The 21,050-nt window shown below is 45.8% G+C and overlaps 1 protein-coding gene across 1 annotated transcript in view; it reads left to right on the plus strand.

Moving 5' to 3' along the window:
• Window positions 1-21,050, plus strand: part of CAPN8 (calpain 8) — a gene marked incomplete at both ends in the record, with an annotated part of 59,190 nt that overhangs the window by 15,237 nt on the left and 22,903 nt on the right. Inside the window, 4 exons of the mRNA XM_084254263.1 lie at window positions 17,665-17,783; window positions 18,263-18,396; window positions 19,032-19,200; window positions 20,187-20,270. Coding sequence (XP_084110389.1) covers window positions 17,665-17,783; window positions 18,263-18,396; window positions 19,032-19,200; window positions 20,187-20,270 — 506 coding nt within the window. The remainder of the gene's footprint in view (window positions 1-17,664; window positions 17,784-18,262; window positions 18,397-19,031; window positions 19,201-20,186; window positions 20,271-21,050) is intronic.

Below are 21,050 nucleotides of genomic sequence, written 5' to 3' on the forward strand. Positions count from 1 at the left end.
TTATATAGAACATGAAGAAATGCAAACTTTACTATAATTTTTTTTAAATTTTATTTTTATATTCCCCATACAATTGCAACCCCCTTATTTTGACCCCAACCCCTCCTTTCCCCGACCCCCAAACCCCCATAAAGTGTCTCTGGTTCATAGTTGTTTGTTGATTTTGACTTTTTTCTTTCTTATAGTTATTCTTTTTCCTGGTCCCTTATTTAGGTTTTCTAGATTCCTGTTATGTGTGAGACCATCCGGTATTTTTCTTTTTCTTTCTGGCTTATTTCACTGAGCATGATCCCTTCCAGCGCCATCCATGTTGCTGCAAATTGCATGTGTTTATCTTTTTTGAATGCTGAGTAATATTCCATGGTGTATATGTACCACATTTTCTTGACCCAGGCATCTATTTTTGGGCATTTGGGTTGTTTCCAATGCTTAGCTATTGTAAACAGTGCTGCTATAAACATAGGGGTGCAAGTGCTCTTTGGAATTGATGTTTCTGTGTCCTTTGGGTAAATACTTAGGAGTGGAATTGCTGGGAGCTCTATCTTTAGTAGGTTGAGGAATATCCACACAGCTTTCCATAGTGATTGGATTAGTTTGCACTCCCACCAACAGTGCAGGAGAGTTCCTTTTTCTCCACATCCTTGCCAACATTTGTTGTTGCTAGTTTTTTTAATATGTGCCATTCTCACTGGTGTGAGATGGTATCTCATTGTAGTTTTGATTTGCATTTCCCTGATTACAAGTGATGTTGAACATTTTTTCATATGCCTGTTGGCCATTTGCATTTCCTCTTCGGAGAAGTTTCTTTTTAGCTCTTCTGCCCATTTTTTGACTGGATTATTTTCTTTGTTTTTGTTGAGTCTCATCAGCTCTTTGTAGATTTTTGTGATCATTCCTTTATCATTAGTGTTGGATGCAAAAATGTTCTCCCAGTCGGTGGGGTTTCTCTTTGTTTTGGTTATTGTCTCTTTTGCTGTGCAGAAGCTCTTTAATTTGATGTAGTCCCAGCTGTTTATCTTTGCCTTCACTATCACTGCTTTGGGTGATGTGTCTGTAAAGATGTCTTTGAGGTGCATGTCATGTGGTGTTTCGCCTATATTTCCTTCTATATATTTTATGGTTTCAGGTCTTATGTCTAGTTCTTTAATCCATTTTGAGTTGGGTTTTGTGCATGGTGTGAAGTAGTAGTCAAAACTTTACTATAATTTTAAACACATACTGGTAACTGTGTGAATGTATCCTTTATGGTCCTATTTTTAATTTTGTGCATTTAGAAACATCATCCTTAGGCAGAGGATACTACTTGGCACAGTGTAGATGCTCAATAATTACTGTTAAAATGAATAGCTAGAATTCTGGCCAATCTTTCAGTTTTTAAGAGAAGCCAGAAATCTAGCTTTTTAAGCCTCCCAATTCAAGTATATCAATCACAACGCAGGCCAGCACTGTACAAGCCGAGCAGAATAGCTCTGCAAGCCAATTATGACTGATTCATCCACAAGTCCACACAAGGCCCTGCTGGGCCTGAATGATGGTACTGCCCCTTTGGACTTTGTGCCTTCCACTTGGCTTGCACCCTCTGATCTGTGCTGGCCCACAGCTAGCCCTCCTTACTTTGGTGTTTGGAGAATCACTGTTCTTTTAGAGATGAGATCCAGGCATGCCTGCACTGGCTGCTGGTTGAAATTGCTTTCTCTGTGGTTGCCTGACCTGGTCCCCTTAGTCCCAAAAGCTCCTGTGCCCCACCCCCTTTCCACCCCTCCCCCCCATGTTGTTTCTTTCCTGATTCTCTTTGTATCATTTTGCTCTTAGGCACTGTTACTCAGGCCATTTCCTCAGCCTAAAATTATCTTGTTTTCTATTCCCAACTCCCCACTGGGCTCCTGGGAATTTTTACAACTGAGTTCACACCATCTCATTCTTAGTATGTTTGAGACTGGAAGACCATCCTCCTCTTGCCGCATTAGTGCAAGAGAGCTAGTTACCCTTTATGTCTCAGACACATTACCCTGTATCTGAGATCTGATGCACTTTAAGGACCCACACATACGTCTGGACGCCTCAGGATACCCAGCACTGATTTGTGGGTGCCAAATCATTTATAATTGTTTTTGGAGGGGGGCGTTTAACCTGTAGTCAGACTGTCCTGGCACCAAAAGTGAGGCATTACTTGTGATCTCCCCATGTGTATGCACTTAAGTCTTGCCGGAGCTCATGATGAATCTCAGCACTCATCTTTTATTTTCTCTCTCCATTTGACCTGGCTTCTAGCATTTTGCCTGATTTTTTAATTCAAAGGGAATTGTAATTAAACTCAGCAAGCAAACCACATCCATAAACTGTTTCTGAGATGTATTTACATTAAGTCCAAAATGTATTTGCCTACCGATTTTTCCCCTCTGGTGATCAATTCCATTTTTATAATCTATAAAGGTTGGATTTAGAGTGGGGGTGGGAGGGTGGGGAAGGGTGGGAAGTCCTGAAGCAGTTTCATGCCATTGAACCTTATTCCTTCAACAATAGCAGAAATGAGAGGAACGTTAGCCTGGAGGGCTTCCTGAACATCTAGAAGAAACCCTGAAATAAATTGAATAAAGTCTTTCAGCTGTGAAGGGTTTTCTTTCTTTCTTTTCTTACCCGCTGATAAGTTAGAAGGTAAAGCAAGATGGCCTCTGATTCAAAAGATGGCCCGCCAACCTTTCCTGATTTTTTCCTCCTTTTTGAACTACATTAACTCTCTGGGGTGCTCTGCAGCTCCTGGAAACCAAAGACCCCCCTGGGCCAGAATTGTCCTTGGCCAAGTGCTGTGCTGTGTTACAGCCGCCCCCCTAGCACAGCTGCCCTCACTGTATTGTCAGGTCTGAGAAGCGCCTTCTGGGTAGCCATGGGAACCAGGACGTGGCTGTGTGAGTCTACCTGCGGGGGCTGCAGAAGTGATTATTCAGTGCACTTTATTATATATAGTAGGGCTTGAAAGGAGTGATTTTGAGGATATCAAAATTATAGTTGCCATAAGGAGTCGCACCACAATTGCTCAGAAAAATAGCAGTAAGATTTGGGGGCTAATCTTCGAAGCTGTACTGGTGACACTCCCAGCAGAGCCCCAACAATCCCTGCTGAGCACATGGCCCTCCTAAGCTTTCTTAGAGTTCCCGGATATTTGCAGTGCCAGGGGTTGAAGCTCTCTGGAGTTCTGCTTCCAGAACAAGGGCTGCTTGCACTCTTGCACCCATAAAGTGACGACAATTTTCCACTGAGGTGTGCTAGATTCTTAATTTACAAATCCATCAGGAGGTGGGGACCATGTGGAAGAGGCAGGGATGGTGAGTGGCAGGATGCTTACAAGAGTGAAGGGGCATGTGGTTTCTCAGACATACTAATTTGTCAGAATCAGGGAGAATTTTCACAGTTTATTCATTTGTTTTATAAATGTCTATTAAGCGCCTTCTTCAAACAAACCGGGCCTGTGCTGTCTCTCCTCTCCTGGTAAACAGGGAGGGGAAGAAGGAGCCAGGCAGCAGAAAGAAAATGAACAAAGTTCCTTTGGCTAGAAAGAGTGGCAGTGACTCTGGGGAGGACTTGCAAGAAAGTGGCAGAGGTGGAACAGGGAGTGCAGAAGCTGAGGGTGGAAGGGGGGTGTGGTCAGATGGGGGGTGTTCTGGATGCTAGTGAAGGATTTTGGAGTGTGTTCCCAGCACAGTGATTTGCTGTAGTGGGAGAAAGAAAACAACAGGCAGGACACACTGCGATGCAAGAATCCCTGCTATTTGAGGATAACTGTATGGGAAGCGGCCACTAAAAGTAAAAGAGAAGCCCACGTTCTTCATTGACAGTGCCAGAAAGGTTTGATTAGTGTATGACTTTGAAGAAATGATGTAACTTTTGCCCTTAGATTTTGATATCAAATGCTGGCCTCAGTTTCCCTCAGCCAATAAAAGAAAGCAGAGTTTGAGGAAAAGGTAAGTGATTTAATTTGTCGACAGATAAGGAAGGTAGCAGACTCCTGTCTGAAAGACTACCGTCCTGCTCTTTGGCAGAGGGCAGGGGTATTTATACAAAGGGGAAAAAAAGGGAAGATGGGCAAGGCTGCAAAGGGGAGGGGAAGGGCTCAGCCTGGAGATGGGTGGGCACCCGCTTGCTTTTTTCTGCAACTGCTGTTTAACTCCCTTTTCCTTGCAGTGCAAGAAGACAAACCTGTCAAACAAGTAGGAAATAGCAAGAAATCTAGGAAAGACAAACTTGTGAATGCTTATCTGAGAGACCAGTCATTTGCAACTGCATCAATTTCACAATACTTATAATTGCAGTTTCTGGTAAATTTTAGAACAAGGAATGAACCCACTGTTGACTTTTTGAGGGGTGTACGGTTTTTGAAAAAATTGTAAGTCAGCAAGATGTTTCCTACTTGAGTTTCGAAGCAGAATCCTAAGAACATTCAAAGACTTCATCCGTTTTCTCAGGTCCTCTTTCAGTCCTTTGATGCTCAGACTTCCCCTTTTGAAGTGCCAATCCTGCCTTGAGTTGAATCGGTTTTCTCTTTCTCAGCTGTAACTACCTTAACTGCCAGGTTCTCTTTGGGCAGACTCAGGAGCAGGTCTCCAATGTCACTTTCATCAACTTCATGAAATCTTGTAAATTTAACAAAACATCACTGCCACTTGGCAAGCACTTTGCATTGTAATTTGCCCGCGAGACTGGCATGGTTGGTGGGCACAGCCGCTGGTGTGAAGTGAGGAGGATGTTTAAGTGCAAGTGTGTGAATATTTTCAGGTCATGACAAGTTTGCTTCTTTCTGCAATCTCAAATGACAGCTCCTGGACATTCGCAGAAAGAGGTTCCCTTTTAGTCTTGCTGAGTGATGATGCATGCAAGAACACTCGTAGGCCTGAAGGAAGGCAACCTCCCAAAGATATGTTTTTCAAGGACGATTGGAGGCTGATGCAAGTGGGGAGATTTACTGAAAAAGGGTTCTAGGGTACCAGAATGTCAAATGAGGCTCTTGCTTACAATGTTAGGGGATGTGAGCATGACCGCCGCAGGTGAGCCCAGGAAATCCACTTGTTATTCCAGGAGACACTGAAACTCCAGTTTTGCTCTGGATAAAGGAAGGCTGTTGGGATTGTCCCTTATCAGCAGAGATGGCCCTCACTGTGGGAGACTTAACAGAGGCTCACCTCAGCCGCTCCTCAGTCTGAATTTGGCACTTAGCAAATTTCTAAGAACTAAACTGCCGTTGACATTCTCAGCAACCTGTCTAGAGAAGTGGGAAACTTTACATTTAATCCCATTCAGTTTAAAAAGTTGTCCAATCCAGTAATTGTAAGTCTATTTTTGGTCATAACTCAGTCCCTTTTAGGTAACTATTGAGTCTTCTAGACTCTGCTCCTCAGCCCTTCTCCTTTCCAAGCTGGTGCTGGAGGACTGGCCCAGCTAAGGCCTGGTCCTTGCCCTGGCCTTCTGCTCTGTCACTGCTGGCATCATGCTGGTGTCCTCTTGTCCCTCAGAAGAACTGAGGGACTTTCTCGAAAGCCAACTAGGCATCTCTGTCCGTTCTTGGCTCACTGCTTTCCTCTCCTCTCCTCCCCTCCCCTCCCCTCCTCTCCCCTCTCCTTTTTCTCTTCTCTTCTCTTCTCTTCTCTTCTCTTCTCTTCTCTTCTCTTCTCTTCTCTTCTCTTCTCTTCTCTTCTCTTCTCTTCTCTTCTCTTCTCTTCTCTTCTCTTCTCTTGTCTTTTTTGCAATTTTGCAGAGGTTCTTTCATTTTCCTAAATGTCTTAGTAAATCACACTTCACACAGGGCACTGGAGCAGGTAAACATCTTGACCACGTTCTCAGGGTTTGTGGGCAACTTCCAACGGGAACATCCAGGAACCCAATCTTTTTTCTTTTTTATCATGCCACCAACGTGGTGACAGACTATACCACAGGGCCATGGTCAGTGAATAAGTCTGGGGTTCTTCTCTGAGGACTCTGGCACTCACCACTCTCTCTTAATTCTGTGGAGGTTGTCGAGGTTGGTGCCTGACTTTCTCCACCTGATTTTCTCTGAGTCCCAACTGGAGAGGATCCAAGAGGCTTTTGGTCCTCTGTGCTCACTTCCAATATTTGGGTACCTACTCCCTACTCTGGAGATTTGAAACCCACCACTTACTGCCCTCCTATCTCTCTATCCTGAAGTTGTGATAGCAAGTAGGGTTGGGATAGAGAGGAGCTGACCTCTACCCACAGGGAAACGTTAATCAAGTTACTCAAGAGGTGCTCCAGATATGTTATGTCTGTTGATGCTTGTACACTCATATGTTTTTTATGTCTTAATGTCCTCTTTTATTCTTAAATACCCCTTTTGTTACACGTAAGTCCTTTTTGCTTAGTATCAAGTGATCTTGTACAATAAAATGTAAGGCACAAACCCACTTTACAGATTAGAAAACTGAGGATTGTAGGGGTTCAGTGGTTGCTGCAGGTCAGCAATAAGTAGGGTCCTAAGGATTTAAACCCAGGCTTTCTGAGCCTAAAGCCCATGTTATTTTAACTCTCCTAAGCTTAGAAGCTTCTCCAGTCTTCCTCCCATTGCCCTACACACCAACCCATAACATGGCGATGCTTGCCAAGTACTGGTGAGTGATGATGACATGCAAGAACTACTCTCTCAGGCATGTTTTTCAAGAAAGATTGAAGGCTCTGACAAATGGGGGACATTTACTATGTAATTCAAAGGAAAAAGGTTCTTCCTGAGGATGCTCAGGGGGTGCCAAGGTGACTGAATCAGTCACTTCCCTGGCTAGCTACCATGAGGTGATATGGAGCAGGTAACAATGATCTCAAGTAAACAGAAGCCCTGAGGATGACAAAGGGCCATGGCAGAGCTAGGGCTGGCAGGCACCTGTGCTGTCAGGCTAAGCTGAAAGGAAGGCAGAGGGCTTTCTGCAGGATGGGGGCTGGCCATAGAGGCCAAGGCTGCAGGGTGGGGCCACCAAGGAGCTAGCAGGGATGATGTCTTCCAAGCTTAGAAATGGCTAGCTTTGCTTCTGGTTATAGAGGTGAGGGCTGGCATTTATATAATTTGGAGGAAAAGAAGATGGTAAGATTACATGACTTGGAAGACCTGGAGGAGGTCCAGTGGCCACTCTCCCAAATCCAGGTAAGCTTGACTCTAATCATGCTATGCCAGAAGTCTTCAGAGGCACAAATACTGGGTACTGGGTGGAATGAGACCCTACCTCTGGGCTGGGGCCATACTTGAGGAGCAAGTGAGAGACTCTTTTGACTGTTACAATTTCATGAACCAGAGAAGAGAGAGTGAGAGAAGAAAGGGGGAAGTGGGAGGAAGTGGCTACCAGAAAACTACTAGTGGTAGGCTAAAGAGAGGGCGCCATCATCATCATCACGATATTTGTAATACTGAGCAATCATTTAGAAGGGCAGGTTTATGCAAAGTCATTTTGTCCAACTCCCTCCAACTGCAGAAAGACTTTCCTCAACCCCTTATTTTGCTGTGGGTCATTAATTCTCAATGTGGGGGATGATCCCCACCCCAGAGGTACTACTGGTATCTAGCAAAGAAACCTATAATGCACGGGACATCCACGTAGCACAGAATTACCCAGCTCAAAGTATCAATAGTGGCGAGTAAAAGAAATCCTATTCCAGCTGGACTGGCTAATGTTATAGGAGCTTTGTTAAATTAAGTTCTAAATCTGGTCCTAGACAGTATTAATATATGCTTTTTTATCTCTCCCTGTTTATCAGCAGCACAGTGGGCTAAGTCAGAAGATTTCTTGCAGATAATTGGGCATGAATTTTTAGATCACTTCTGACAATTTCATACTGATGTGGTTCAACATGGTTACACGCAGTAAGAGTTTTATGCTGGGATTTATGAGACGTACGAGGCCCATTGCCCACCTCCAGGGAGCTTTTAGTCTAGTGAGAGAGATGGGAATGGCTAGAAAAGTAGTTTGTGTGTGTGTGTGTGTGTGTGTGTTTTGTGTGTGTGTGTGTGTGCGCGAGCTAATGTTTTTAAGAAGGCAAGAGTTAAATGCTAAGGTGTGGAAAAGGCATGCTCACCAGTGGGAAGGCAAAGGGGGGTGGACTGTGTGATTGTGGATTGTATACTTAGCAGGAATGTACAGAGCTAAAATAGTAACCGTGCATAAAACGCTGGGAACAGCGTCATACTGAAGAGCAGTCAGAGTGTGCCTCAGCTGTGATCCAAAATTGAAGATGGATTTTTACAAAACAAGCACACATTAGTAGGGTCAGAATCTTTGCATTGCATTCAAATGTGAAATCAGCTTAGCATTCTTTATTTTGCTCAACTGTTCTCAGCTTGCTGGGAGCCCTCATGTCCACAGAGGTGAGTGGGAGGGAAATGTACCATTTAAAAGTATTTCCACCTTGCAGGTTCCAGGAGCTCATCTCTTTTGGATAAATGTTCCTCACTCAGTCACTTTTTTCGGGAGCTATCTTATGTCTTTCTTAAAGGCTAGCCCCTCACTGGCCTCCCCAGGATGGCGCCTGGTTCTAAAGAAGGTCTAATGTCTTTGGTATTGTCCTGGTGTCTGTGACCTGGCTGGTCTCCAGGAGATGTGACTGGCCTATGTTGTGGCCTAGTCTCCTGGCACCATCAGTTCCTTGGCTGACTGGGCCACCTCCGTGCACTGGCCCTCTACCCAGTCCCTGACCTGTGCAGTAGGAGCCATAGCCTGTACAGTAGGATCCATCTTTTTCTGTCCTCAGCCCAGTCACCACCTGACTGCATGGGGAAACTTGAGGGCACTCTTTGCCACCTTCTCTCATCTCACCTCCTCTCCACCTAGATACTCCATGTTGCTTTTTTAATTTCCCTCCCAGAGTTTCCTGTGAGAAGCCTCTATAATCCTTTCTGCTTTGACTTTTTGGGCTTTTGCTGTTGTTCCAGCTCCAGTCATTGTTCAGCCTCAGGGTGGGGGTAGGTACAGCAAGGGTTCCCAAGTCTGACCTTTTCTCTTCCCCTCCTTTCTTTCTACCTGTTGCCCAGAAGCATCTTCACTTCCACCTATGGTGAAAACTCACCTAGAGCCTGAGTTCTTGCCACCTGTGGCTTATCATAACTCTAGGTGTTCAGACCTTCAAACCTGGATTTTAACATGTAAAGGGAATTTAAAAAATATTTTTTTATTGACATAACATTGTATTATATAAGTTTCAGGTGTTCATTATAATAAATCAACATCTGTCTGTAAAGGGAATTTTGAAACTTAGAGGTTGTTTTTTTAACTGAGACTGCCTCAAGGTTGTTGTCTCTTGGTGAACTCTGACAACAGTAATCCAGCAACAAACCAGAGCTTTATCTGCAAGTGAGAACAAAGTGGGGTTTTCAGGAGAATTCCATTCAGGGAGCCACTAGCTCCAGCAAGCTGTGGAAGTGCTTGGACACGGGAGGGTGGGCGCAGAGCTGCTCCTACAGGGAATATAATAAGACTGTTTAAAAAGAGGAAGAAATGCCTGCAAGAGGAAGGGGTGCTGCACTCAGCTCAGGGATCGTGTCAAGACAGAGTCTTATGGCCCTGCCGATTCCTCTGAGAAGTCATTTTCTCCAAGCTTGCTACCCTCTAGCTGTCAGATCCTGGCCCAGTGGTGGCGATGCTATTGCGGCAAGCGCAGGTTCTGAAGTGGTCTGTGTGGTGGACGCAGGTCAGTCTGGCCTCCTGATGGCCATTCTGCTCCATACTGGATGTTCCTTCATCAATTTTGGTTTCTTAGTCATCTTTACAACTTAAACTTTTTTTTTGACAGAGCAGAATGATGCTTCATGGTTCTAGTTGGGGTCTGCCTGCTGTTAACTGAGGCAATGAGATGGGCAGGTTCTAAGGGATCATTATTTGAGTGGAAATAAATCAGCTTATTATGTTAAAAACTGTTAAACCAATACATATGTAACCTGGACAAGGAGAAGGAAGGACAAACCCAGGTGGTTCCCAGACTTCCCAGGAGGTCAGTGACCCAGAAGACCCTGCTCTAACACCCTGGGGCTCAACCTGTGGCCCGTGACCAGTCCTCGGCTGAAGGAGGCCGGGACCAGGCCGTTGTCCATCATAATCATCTCTCAGCTTCTTCATCCACCGTATTCACTGCTGATCTTGGATCCCAAATATTCTGGCTGTTTTCGGAAATTAAAACTAAGTTCAAAACTGTGTCCCTGCACAAGGATGATTCAACATACAAAAACAGATCAGTGTAATCCAACACATCAACAAAAAGAAAAATAAAAACCATATGATCATATCAATAGATGCTGAGAAAGCATTTGACAAAGTCCAACATCCATATATGATGAAGGCCCTTGAAATTCTCAGGATAGAAGGAATATACCTTAACATGATAAAAGCCATATCTGACAAACCCACTGCCAATATTATTCTCAATGGTGAAAAGCTGAAGACCTTTCCTTTAAGATCAGGAACAAGACAAGGATGTCCTCTCTCACCACTGCTCTTCAGTATAATAGTGGAGGTCCTAGCCAGGGCAATAAGACAAGGGAAAGACATACAAGGAATCCAGATAGGGAAAGAAGAAGTAAAACTATCACTATTTGCAGACAATATGATAATATACATAGAGAACCCTAAAAACTCTACAGAAAAACTACTCAAAATAATCAACCAGTCCAGTAAAGTAGCAGGATACAAAATCAACATGCAAAAATCAGTAGCCTTCCTATACACAATCAGTCTGAAGAAGAAGAAATCAAGAAAACCATCCCTTTTATAATTGAAACCAAAAAAATCAAATACTTGGGAATAAACCTAACGAAAGAGGTGAAATACCTATACAAAGAAAATTATAAAACACTGTTAAAAGAAATAGAAGAAGACACAAAGAAATGGAAAGACATCCTCTGCTCATGCATCGGAAGAATTAACATTATTAAAATGGCCATCCTCCCAAAAGCAATATACAGATTCAATGCTATTCTAATAAAAATCTCAATGACATTCTTCAATGAAATAGAACAAATACTGATGAAATTCATATGGAACCACAAAAAATCATGAATAGCCACAGCCCTACTGATGAAAACAAAGGAGAAAGGAGGTATCACACTTCCAAACTTCAAGCTATACCACAAAGCCATAATAATTAAAACAGTTTGGTATTGGAAAATAAACAGACACACAGACCAATGGAACCAAATAGAGAGCCCAGAAATAAAACCACACTTATATGGACAACTGATCTTTGACAAAGGAACAAGGAATATGCTATGGGACATGGACAGTTTGTTCAATAAATGGTGCTGGGAAAACTGGACCACCACAGGCAAGAAAAAGAAACTAGACCCCTACCTTTCACCGTGCACAAAAATCAACTCAAAATGGATAAAAGAACTGGACATAAGTTCAAAACCATAAAATGTATAGAAGAAAATATAGGTAAAACACTACAAGACATACATAACAATAACATCTTTAAAGACTTGTCACCCAAAGCAAAGAAAGTCAAGGAAAAGATAAACACCTGGAATTACATCAAACTGAAAAGTTTCTGCACAGCAAAAGAGACATTAACCAAAACAGAGAGACACCCCACTGACTGGGAAAAAAATCTTTGCACTCCAGTCAACTGATAAGGGACTGATCACAAAGATATACAAAGAACTCACATGGCTCAACAAAATCAAAATAAACAATCCAGTCAAGAAATGGGCAGAAGAACTTAAAAGACATTTCTCCAAAGTGGAAATGCAAATGGCCAACAGGCATATGAAAAAATGTTCAACATCCTTTATCATCAGGGAAATGCAAATCAAAACCACACTGAGATACCACCTTATACCAGTAAGAAAGGCACATATCAAAAAAATAAGCAACAAAAAATGTTGGCGAGAATGTGGTGAAAAAAGCACTCTCCTACATTGCTGGTGCGAATGCAAACTGGTCCAACCACTATGGAAAGCTGTCTGGAGGTTCCTCAGTCTACTAAAAATGGAGCTACCACATAACCCGGAATTCCACTCCTAGGAATCTACCCAAAGGACATAAAAACATTGATTCAAAAGATCACCTGTACCCCTATGTTTATTGCAGCACTATTTACAATAGGTAAAATCTGGAAACAACCCAAATGCCCAAAAATAGATGACTGGATCAAGAAGATATGGCATAAATACACAATGGAATATTACTCAGCAATCAAAAAAGATAAACTCAGGCCATTTGCAGCAATGTGGATGGAACTAGAAATAATTATGCTCAGTGAAATAAGCCAGAAGGAAAAAGGAAAATGTCGGATGGTTTCACTTACAGCAGGAATATAGGAGAACACAATAAGACATCAGTGTATAAAAATAATAACAGTACAAAATACAACAAAGCAAAAACAGACAATGATAAACCAGAGACATCCTGCAGGGGAGGAGGAGGGAGAGGGATGAGAGGGAGGCAGGGAGGAGCACAGGGGACTGAGGTGATGGTGCACAGGTGCATTGGTGAAGGAAAGTATATGGGGACTACACCTGAGGGGGTGGAGGGAAGAAAATATTGTTCAAAAAATGAACAATGATGTAAAAAATTAAACAAGTTAATATAAAGAAAGAAAGAAAAAACTGCATCCCCACTGAGAAGAACCCTACAAACATGCCACAGGCATCAAGGCAGCCCCCCCCAAACAATTTGCTGAATTATTTTGAGCACCAGAATCAATGGCTACCATCTCGAGGACTCTGAAGGGAAACACACTGATTTGGAGATGTTGCTTAGAAAAGCGTCTTTGTCACAGCAATCCAGTCACACCTTATATAGTCACTGGCAGGAATCCAAAAGCTGGTGCCCACCATGTCTCCTCGGAGCTCTGTGCCTGCAGTGAGAGCCAGGTGGACTCTGTGAAATGTCAGGAGTAAGGCAGATGAAGAGAAAATTAAACTCTCCTCCAGCTGGGCAGCCCTGTTTGATGTCAGCAGCTGAGGGATATTTTGTTTCTGTGCCTGGAATTGTAATGTCTGAGAAATGTCCTAGGTGGGCTGTTGAAGCCGCTCAGCCTGGCTTTGAAGAGAGTGGGGGCTGCTGCACCCAGCCAGGAGGGCCGCGGGTGGGGTCTCTGTGAGAGGCCACCTGCCCCAGAGGAGGTTGTAGAACTGTGGACCCTGCACCTCCAGAGGCCGAGCTCTGGGGTCCTCTCCCCTTGTGTGCTTCCCCTGTTCCGTCGCTGCAGGTGGAGGTGGAATCTGTCAGGTGTAATTCGATCCCCTTCACCACACACTAAGGATATTCAAGTGCAAACCTGGGCTAGGTGCTCCTGGGGATTTGCACAAGAAAACAAATGTGACTCAGTGATTCAATGCTTATTTATTTTTATTCATCAAGCATTCTTGGAGCCTCTCCTGTGAATCAGCCACCTCTGGGAACTCCATGACCAAGGACCAAGGCATTCACTTCGCTGCTCTGCTGGGAAAGCCGAGAGAGGAATGGGGCCTGGAGTTGGTTGTGTTCCAGTGGCTCAGGAAGGGGCTGGGGGCTCTGAGGACTCCACTGGGCACCGAGGCAGCTTGGGGATTGGGTCAGGAAAGCTCTGCCAAGTAGTCCATGTGAAATGGAGATTCTGAGTCCAGCCCCGGTGATGGCTGTGAGCGAAGGTGGCTTGTGATCAGCATACAAAGATGGACAAATAGAAAACACAAAGAAAACAGGTGATGTGGGAGGTATCAGGGAAGTCTTGGTGGAGAAAGATTCTACCTGTGATGTCACAGCAAGGACTTTGCAAGTAGAGGAAACAAGTGAGAAAAGCAGAGGAAAAGCTGGCGGTGTTTTGTGTATGTCCTTGTTTGACTAGAGATTGGATTCACTGCTGGAGGCTAATGGGGGAAGGACTGGAGGAGTAGGTTGGGGTCAGACTGTGAAGGGTTTTGATGTCCTGGGAAGAGCTTTTATTTTCTTGTTGCAACTGAAGGAAGTTGAAAGTTTTTGAGCAAAGGGAGAAGAATGGCTTGGAAGTGATGTTTTTTGGAGTCATTGGGTTTGGAGTGCGGGGTCCTTGGGTTCAATCTGGGAAAGGTTTCACCAGAGCTCCCGTTTCAGCAGCACGCAGCGAGTTTCCCAGGCGAGTTTCTCCACGAGACAGAGACGTTAGTTATTGTAGGGTAAAGAAAATATCAGGCTTTTCTGCCCTCCTGCCATCAGGATAGATGATGGATCCTTGTCCTGAATGCATGCCTGATGGCGGGCACCTGGAGTAGGGTGTGGGCATAGGTAGATGGGATTCAGCTGAGCTAAGACTGTGCTTTTAAGGGCGGCGTCAAGGGGACGCCAACAGCAGCAGTGGAAGCCGAAGCCGAAAAGAGAAGCCGAGAAGCAGCAAAACGAACTCCAGAGAGCTCAGATAGAGTGAAGACTTGCTGGGGGCTGCCAGCCTCCCAGCCCCCCAGCCAGCACCCCTGCCTGCCATACGACTGGTGAACCCCAATAAAAGACCTGCAAAAAAGCCACTGAGGACTCTGACTCCTCCTTTACCCGGTCTGCATGGGATCAGAAAACCTGCACTGTGGCCTGTCCTGCCTCTACAGTTATATTTAAAGGGCAGGCTTATTAGGGAAAGGGACGGAGAAATAAAAGACACTTGCATAGACACAAGTGGGCAGGAAGAGCTTCCCCGAAAGGGACAGGTTTGCTGAGAGGCCTGCATGGGTGCAGGTGGGTGGCCTTGAGGAGAGCAGCCTCCGCAGGGGGAGGTCAGTGAGGAAAAGTCCTGGCATGGTACAGGTCGGGGGCAGGCAGGAAGGCTGCCGCCCTGTGGAGGGAGAGAGTTGGAAGCACCTGTATAGTCACAGGTGGACAGACGGACTGCTGCCTCGAGCCAGTGCAGAGATTGATACAGACTTTTTCTCTGTGGGCAGGGTCACTTCTTTATGGAGTGACCTGTTTGCTGCTGATTTTGGATAACTGCAGAATCCAAAAGGAACTGGAGATTCCAGCATGGGCCCAATCTGTATTATCTTTACCCTCAAGTATGTGCTTTGGACACTCCCTACAGCGCCTGATACCTGCTTGGGCCTTATGCCTTGTGATAAGGCACTGGCCCTAAGGATCTTGATTTCTATAGCCGGGTGTAGTGGCAGGATGGACACAGAGCAGGTTTTCTATGATCTGAGCAGACGGTTGAAGGTAGAGTCCTGGAGCCCTCGGCGGCTTTTATTGAGTTTACCAGGTACACGCCAGGCAGGGGGGCCCGGGGGCCAGGAGGCTGGCAGGCCTTCCAGCCCCCCCGCGAGTTTTTACTCTTTCTGGGCTCTCTGGTGTTCTCTCATGGCCTCTGCTTCTCTGTTTGTTCTCCTTCTGGTCCCATTACACTGCTCTTATAAGCCAGTCTCAGCCCCTCTGTACTCACCTATGTATGTCCACACCCCACTCCAGGTGCTCGCCATCAGGCATGCATTCAGGACCACAGGGATCCATCATCAATCCTAATGGTGGGAGGGCAGAAAAGCCTGACAATTGTTTACCCTACACTGGGTTAATGGTCACATTAATCTCCTATACCCCTACCTCCTTGTGTAAGTCAGATTTTAGTCTTGTGATGCTTTCTTTAGATTTTCTATTCTTTCTTCCATCAGAAGGAGGAAATTCTGTTGTCTCATTCTTTGTAAACTGCCTTTTAGTGAGAAACTGCCCCGCTGAGTGTAAAGCAACATAACCCAGAACAGTCCATACCAACTCTGGCTGCCTTGGCTGCCTGGCCTGGTCTCACTTGGTAATTGGGAAGGAGGATGGTGTTTGTCCGTGAAGGGGAGTCTGGGAAGAGGGTGGAGTGGGAAGCAGGGCTGCCTCCTGGATTAGGAAAATTTCAAAAAGGGAGAGAAAAAGAGAGAGAATGAAAATGAGTATGATATTGGTTGGAGAAAGCAATTAAGTTGGGAACAAATCATGAACCTCTTTGTTGAGAGAGATAAGGTAAATAGAGCAAAGGCCTTTCTAGGGTGACCTGGTGATGGAGCCATTCTGAGCGATGAGGGAAACTCAGAGGCGGGTTGTTGGGTCATACTTTTGTTACCACTTGTGAACTCTGAGTCTGAGAAAACCATGGTTTCAGGTGAGAAAAACTCCTGGAATCTGTACCCAACTTTGACTATGGAGAGGAAAACTAAGGACAGACAAGGTCCTCAGAGGGGCTCTAAAAGAGTAAAGGGGATTCCATCTGAAAATACATTAAGAAGACTCAGATTTTTTATATGGAGAAAATGAAGGTTGACACACAGGCAGGATTGTGGAACCATTTGAATGGAATAAAAGTCAGAAAACTTTTTGACCTGGACTCCAGGGCAGGGCTCTGTTGTGGAACTGGAAAGAGACAACTACGGTGCCAAGTAAATGAAGTCGTACTCACACAGTAAGCAGCACACAAGGACAACGAGACCCCAGAGGTGGGTGTAGAATAAATATATGTGGACATGAGCAAAGTTTACATCAATTCTGAGATGATAGAGCCCGGGGGTGTTAAGCAAGAAGCCTCTGGGGGGCCTCCCCTGGTGGGAGGTTGAGCTCTGGGCTGCGAGGCTGCCCACAGCCTCTGCAGCATTGGTTCGTTCCCCAGCCGCCAATGAGGATCCCACAAAAAAAAAAAAAAAGAGGTCTCTGGGGCTTTGCTTAATCTTTTGACATCAAACCCTGAGGGAACCAACCAGTGTCTCCAAGAAAGTGGCATGAGACCCCAGTTACATGGAGGATGCCTCCTCTCCTCTCCTCTCCTGCATTTACCTGAATCTCCACAGTGACTATCACCAGAACCTAGAATTTTTTTTAAAGATTTATTTATTTATTTATACAAGAAGCGGGGTACAGGCCACATGCACGGGAAGGTGAGTGTTCACCAGAGACAGAGTGGGAAACAGAATAGGCAGACTGATGAAATACACTGCTGAGGGGAGCAGTGAGCGAGACAGGAGAGGTCTGCTGCACCATGTGGGACCCTTGCCAGCTGGCCAGGATCGAACCGGCACTGCAGAAGCTGTGGACAGCTTCACAGTGTGGTGCTCAACTGCCTGTGCCACCAGGGGAGGCCCCAATCCCTAGAATTTTTAACCTCTCTTGACTTTTATTTCTTCTGCCTCAAGTTATGATGATTTAATGTGTAGCAATATCTCAAGAGGATTATAAGCAAGGAGGCCTTAAGGCCATCATGATTCATGAGTCATAGAGGTCACTTCTCTAAACAGACATGTAGAGCCAGCTTTGTGTCACCCAAGGCCATGTGGACTAGACACACTCACACTCAAGCTTACACATGCACTCATGCTCACACACTCACACTCATGCTCACATACTTACACACTCCCACATGCACATATCCTGGGCTGGCCAGATAGTTTTAATGTTCCCCCAACCTAATGCTTTTTCAGAGTTGTCAATAAGGGACCAAAGAGACAGATTTTTGTTTCTTTTTTTCTTCCTTTCCATTTTCTGCACCACTGCCTGAGTACTTAGGAGATGTGAATGGGTCAGCGCTGGGAGGGGAGGAACAGAGAACTTGTATGAGGCGCCAGGCATCCACTGCTGCCCCTGGACTCTGGACTCTGGAAGAGGAGTCTGATAGCTGACTCCTTAGGAGAAGGGGTGTGTGAGGTGGGCTCTGAGGACAGCCAGGGTCAGAGACAGCCGGCCAGGCCTGACCAGTGTGCACCCCCCATGATGTATACAGGTGACTGCTGGCTGCTGGCTGCCATTGCCTCCCTCACCCTGAATGAAGAGCTGCTTTACCGTGTGGTCCCCAGGGACCAGAACTTCCAGAAGAACTACGCGGGAATATTTCGGTTTCAGGTATGGAGGTTGCTGCTTTCCACCCACTTAAGCTCCGTTCCAGATCCACTGAATCAGCAGCCCTGGCTTGGGACCCAGGACCTCTGTGTTAATAATCCCACCAGGTGATTCGGATGCACATGAGTTTGGGAGGTGCTACTTTAATGCATCCACCCAATTATGACATGGCTCCTCCTCTAGCTCCCACTGAGGAAGGTGCTTGGGAATGAGGGTCAGGAGATGGGGTTCTCTATTCCTCGAAGTTGCCAGTGTGTGATGCTGGGCAAGTTTTCTCAATTCAGACACTGGCTCTCCTGCTGCCTCTGGCCCCTCCTGTGTGCATGGATAGCAGGATAGACCCTGCTTTTCAGGAGCTCCGCATTCACTAAAGCTGGGAGACTTGAACCCTGCTCAGCGGAGGTTCCCGGGGAGCCCTGCAGAGAGACTCGCTCTGCTAGGTGCTCACTCCAGGTGCAGCTGCTGTGTTTTCCCACCCCCAGTTCTGGCAGTATGGAGAGTGGGTGGAGGTGGTCGTAGACGACAGGCTGCCCACCAAGAACGGGAAGCTGCTCTTCCTCCATTCGGAAGAAAGGGATGAATTCTGGAGCGCCCTGCTGGAGAAAGCCTACGCTAAGTAAGTGGGGGCAGTGAGGCCTTGCAGCTCTACGGTCTCCCTGAAGGGTCTCCCCTACCCCATTCCCAAACTCATGCCCCAACCCCTCCCAGCACCTGGACATCCCAGTACTTTCTCCTTCAGTAACCGATAGACATTTGGGCCCGGGGGTTAAGCTCAGCTCTGTCCCACATGAACATGTGAATCAGGGGCAAGTCGCTTAGCCTCTCAGCGCCTTAACTTTCTCCTCCCTTAAACCCAAAGTCAATTCTTAGGTTAACATGAATCTTTAAAAGAATGATGAGGAGTTGTCCTCCTCACTTGCATTTGATGTTCTAAGCTGCTATTGGATCCTTATAAGCCATTTCATTTACTGGTACCTTTTCTAGCAACCTCAGATCCTTTCCAGTCCTGCTCCCAAAGAAGGCCCCAGAATGCCTCTCAGACTGGAGACAGAATCCCTTTCAACCCTGTTCATGCTGCCACCCCCAAATTCCCAAGAGGAGTTGGTGGCTTTGGGAAAAATTGCCTGAGATTCATTCCTGCAGGGTCCTCCTTGTCCATGTCCTAGTGCTACCCCCACCCCACCTGCGTGCTTCCCTCACTGGGGTTGGTAATGGCTGTGGGTGATGCCCATTTTCCTTCTTTTCCAATAGGCTCAATGGTTCATACGAGGCTCTGTCTGGAGGGTCCACAGTGGAAGGATTTGAGGATTTCACTGGTGGCATCTCTGAGTTTTTTGACCTGAGGAAGCCACCACCTAACCTGTATCAGATCATCCGGAAGGCCCTCCGCGCAGGGTCTCTGTTGGCCTGCTCCATTGATGTGAGCCAGGATGGCTTCTCTTTGCTCCTTCCCCCAATATGTGGTAGGGGAGGATGGGACAGGTGGCAAGAGGTGTGGGAAGGCTTTGGGCCAGAACAGAGTCTGGGACTTATGGCGCAAATCCAGTGACCTATTGGTCCCCATCACATCATAACTGGTTATGCCCTAACTAAAGGATAAAACTGGGGGTACCACTGTAGAAGCCCCAAGTTCTGTTAGTGCCAGAGCCCCTTATTTCTGCCAGAATTGCCCTAAGAACATAACATTGATCCTTGGATGCTAGGCGTTATCATTGCCACTGCCCTTTTGCTAAATAATCCTGGGATTTTAGAAAAAACAGATCTGATGATTGACAACACTTGATAGACTTTGAGAAGAAAAGGGTTGGGATTTGGAACTAGGCGTCATGGCCTGACTGAAGAGTGTGGGGTGCCAAGGTGGCTTGGAGACCAGAGCTTGGAGGCCTCCAGACTGAATCTGTTACCACCTGCCCCTCTGCCTGTGCTTCCTCCCTCTCTTGCCCTTTAGAACTTTCCTCTTTACTTCTCTCTATAGAGAACCTAGGAGGGGATGTGTGTTTTGGGTGGGTACATGATGTGGGGCACATGCTGGGAAGTGGGGGGGGGGGCTATGAAAGAAGAAGGGCTTTTGGCAACCTGCTCAGTGAGAACAGGAGACACAAGGACTTGTCCGGGGCAGTGCATGGGTAAATGGCCCTCTCTAGTAGCATTGGGTCCCTCTTGGAGAATAAATAACTTCCCAGTTTCCTGTGGCATTTTAAAGGCTGGCAGGCCTGGATCTATGTGCCTGATGCCAAAGGGTTAGAATGGAGAGGGCTCCATTTACCTGAGGCTCGTTGCTATACCTGCACCCCTAGTCCTGCACTGGGCCCCCAGTGACTGTAGTCTGTCCTTGGAAAGCTTTGTAGGGCTGGACCCAACAAGGTCAGGGTCAGCCACCCTGAGTAGACTTTATTCTCACCCCAGATCTCCAGCGCAGCTGAAGCAGAAGCCATCACCACTCAGAAGCTGGTAAAGAGTCATGCTTACTCTATCACTGGAGTCGAAGAGGTAAAGTGGGGGAGGGATAGTATGTCATGATATTGCCATAAATCTAGGGCGCCCTGAGATAAAGAGGGAGGGGATCGCCCCCACAGCTTCCCTGCCCTGCTGAGGTTCAGGTTCTCCCTGGCTGCCAGAGCCCTGACACCAAGCATCTGTGTTAGCACTTGTTCACTACAAGGGCCCTCTGACCCTCACCACTTGGCGATGGATGACAACCTCTCCAAGCTACATCCCTAAGGTTCTAACTAATGCAGGCTTCCTCTGAGGTGTGGCCAGGAGGAAGAGGAAGGTTATGGAGGAGAATTGTAGAAACTATCAACTTGATTTTATGCTTGTTCCAAGAAGTATGTTTATGTAGGTAAAGCTGTGGAAATCCTAGGATCCTCAAAGGGGGAAAAGGGCAGTAATATTTGCCCCAACTTTCAGGGTAGTATATAATCATGGGAAGGAACACAGGTATTCCTCACTCTCAAGGAAAAAACATAGGCTATAATTTTCATTATTTTTATTGACTATATTAGACCTACTTCCAGACAGGATTTGTGGTGGTTTATAAGGAAAAGCATATACACAATAAAACCAGACAACTAAAGTGAAATACACCAGATCATTTAGGCTAAAGATTATGCTACAATTGAGAAATTAATTTTACTTTGGGGTTTCCCGATGACCAAGGCAAAAAGGGAAATGCAGTATGTGTGTGTTGCCTCAGTTCTTGTTATTCATTAAAAAGATGTAGCTTGTCTTAGATATATTTGTGTTTCATGAATATGCTGTTCATCAATT

The sequence above is a fragment of the Talpa europaea genome (assembly GCF_964194135.1).
Source record: "Talpa europaea genome assembly, chromosome: 14".
Taxonomy (NCBI): Eukaryota; Metazoa; Chordata; class Mammalia; order Eulipotyphla; family Talpidae; genus Talpa; species Talpa europaea.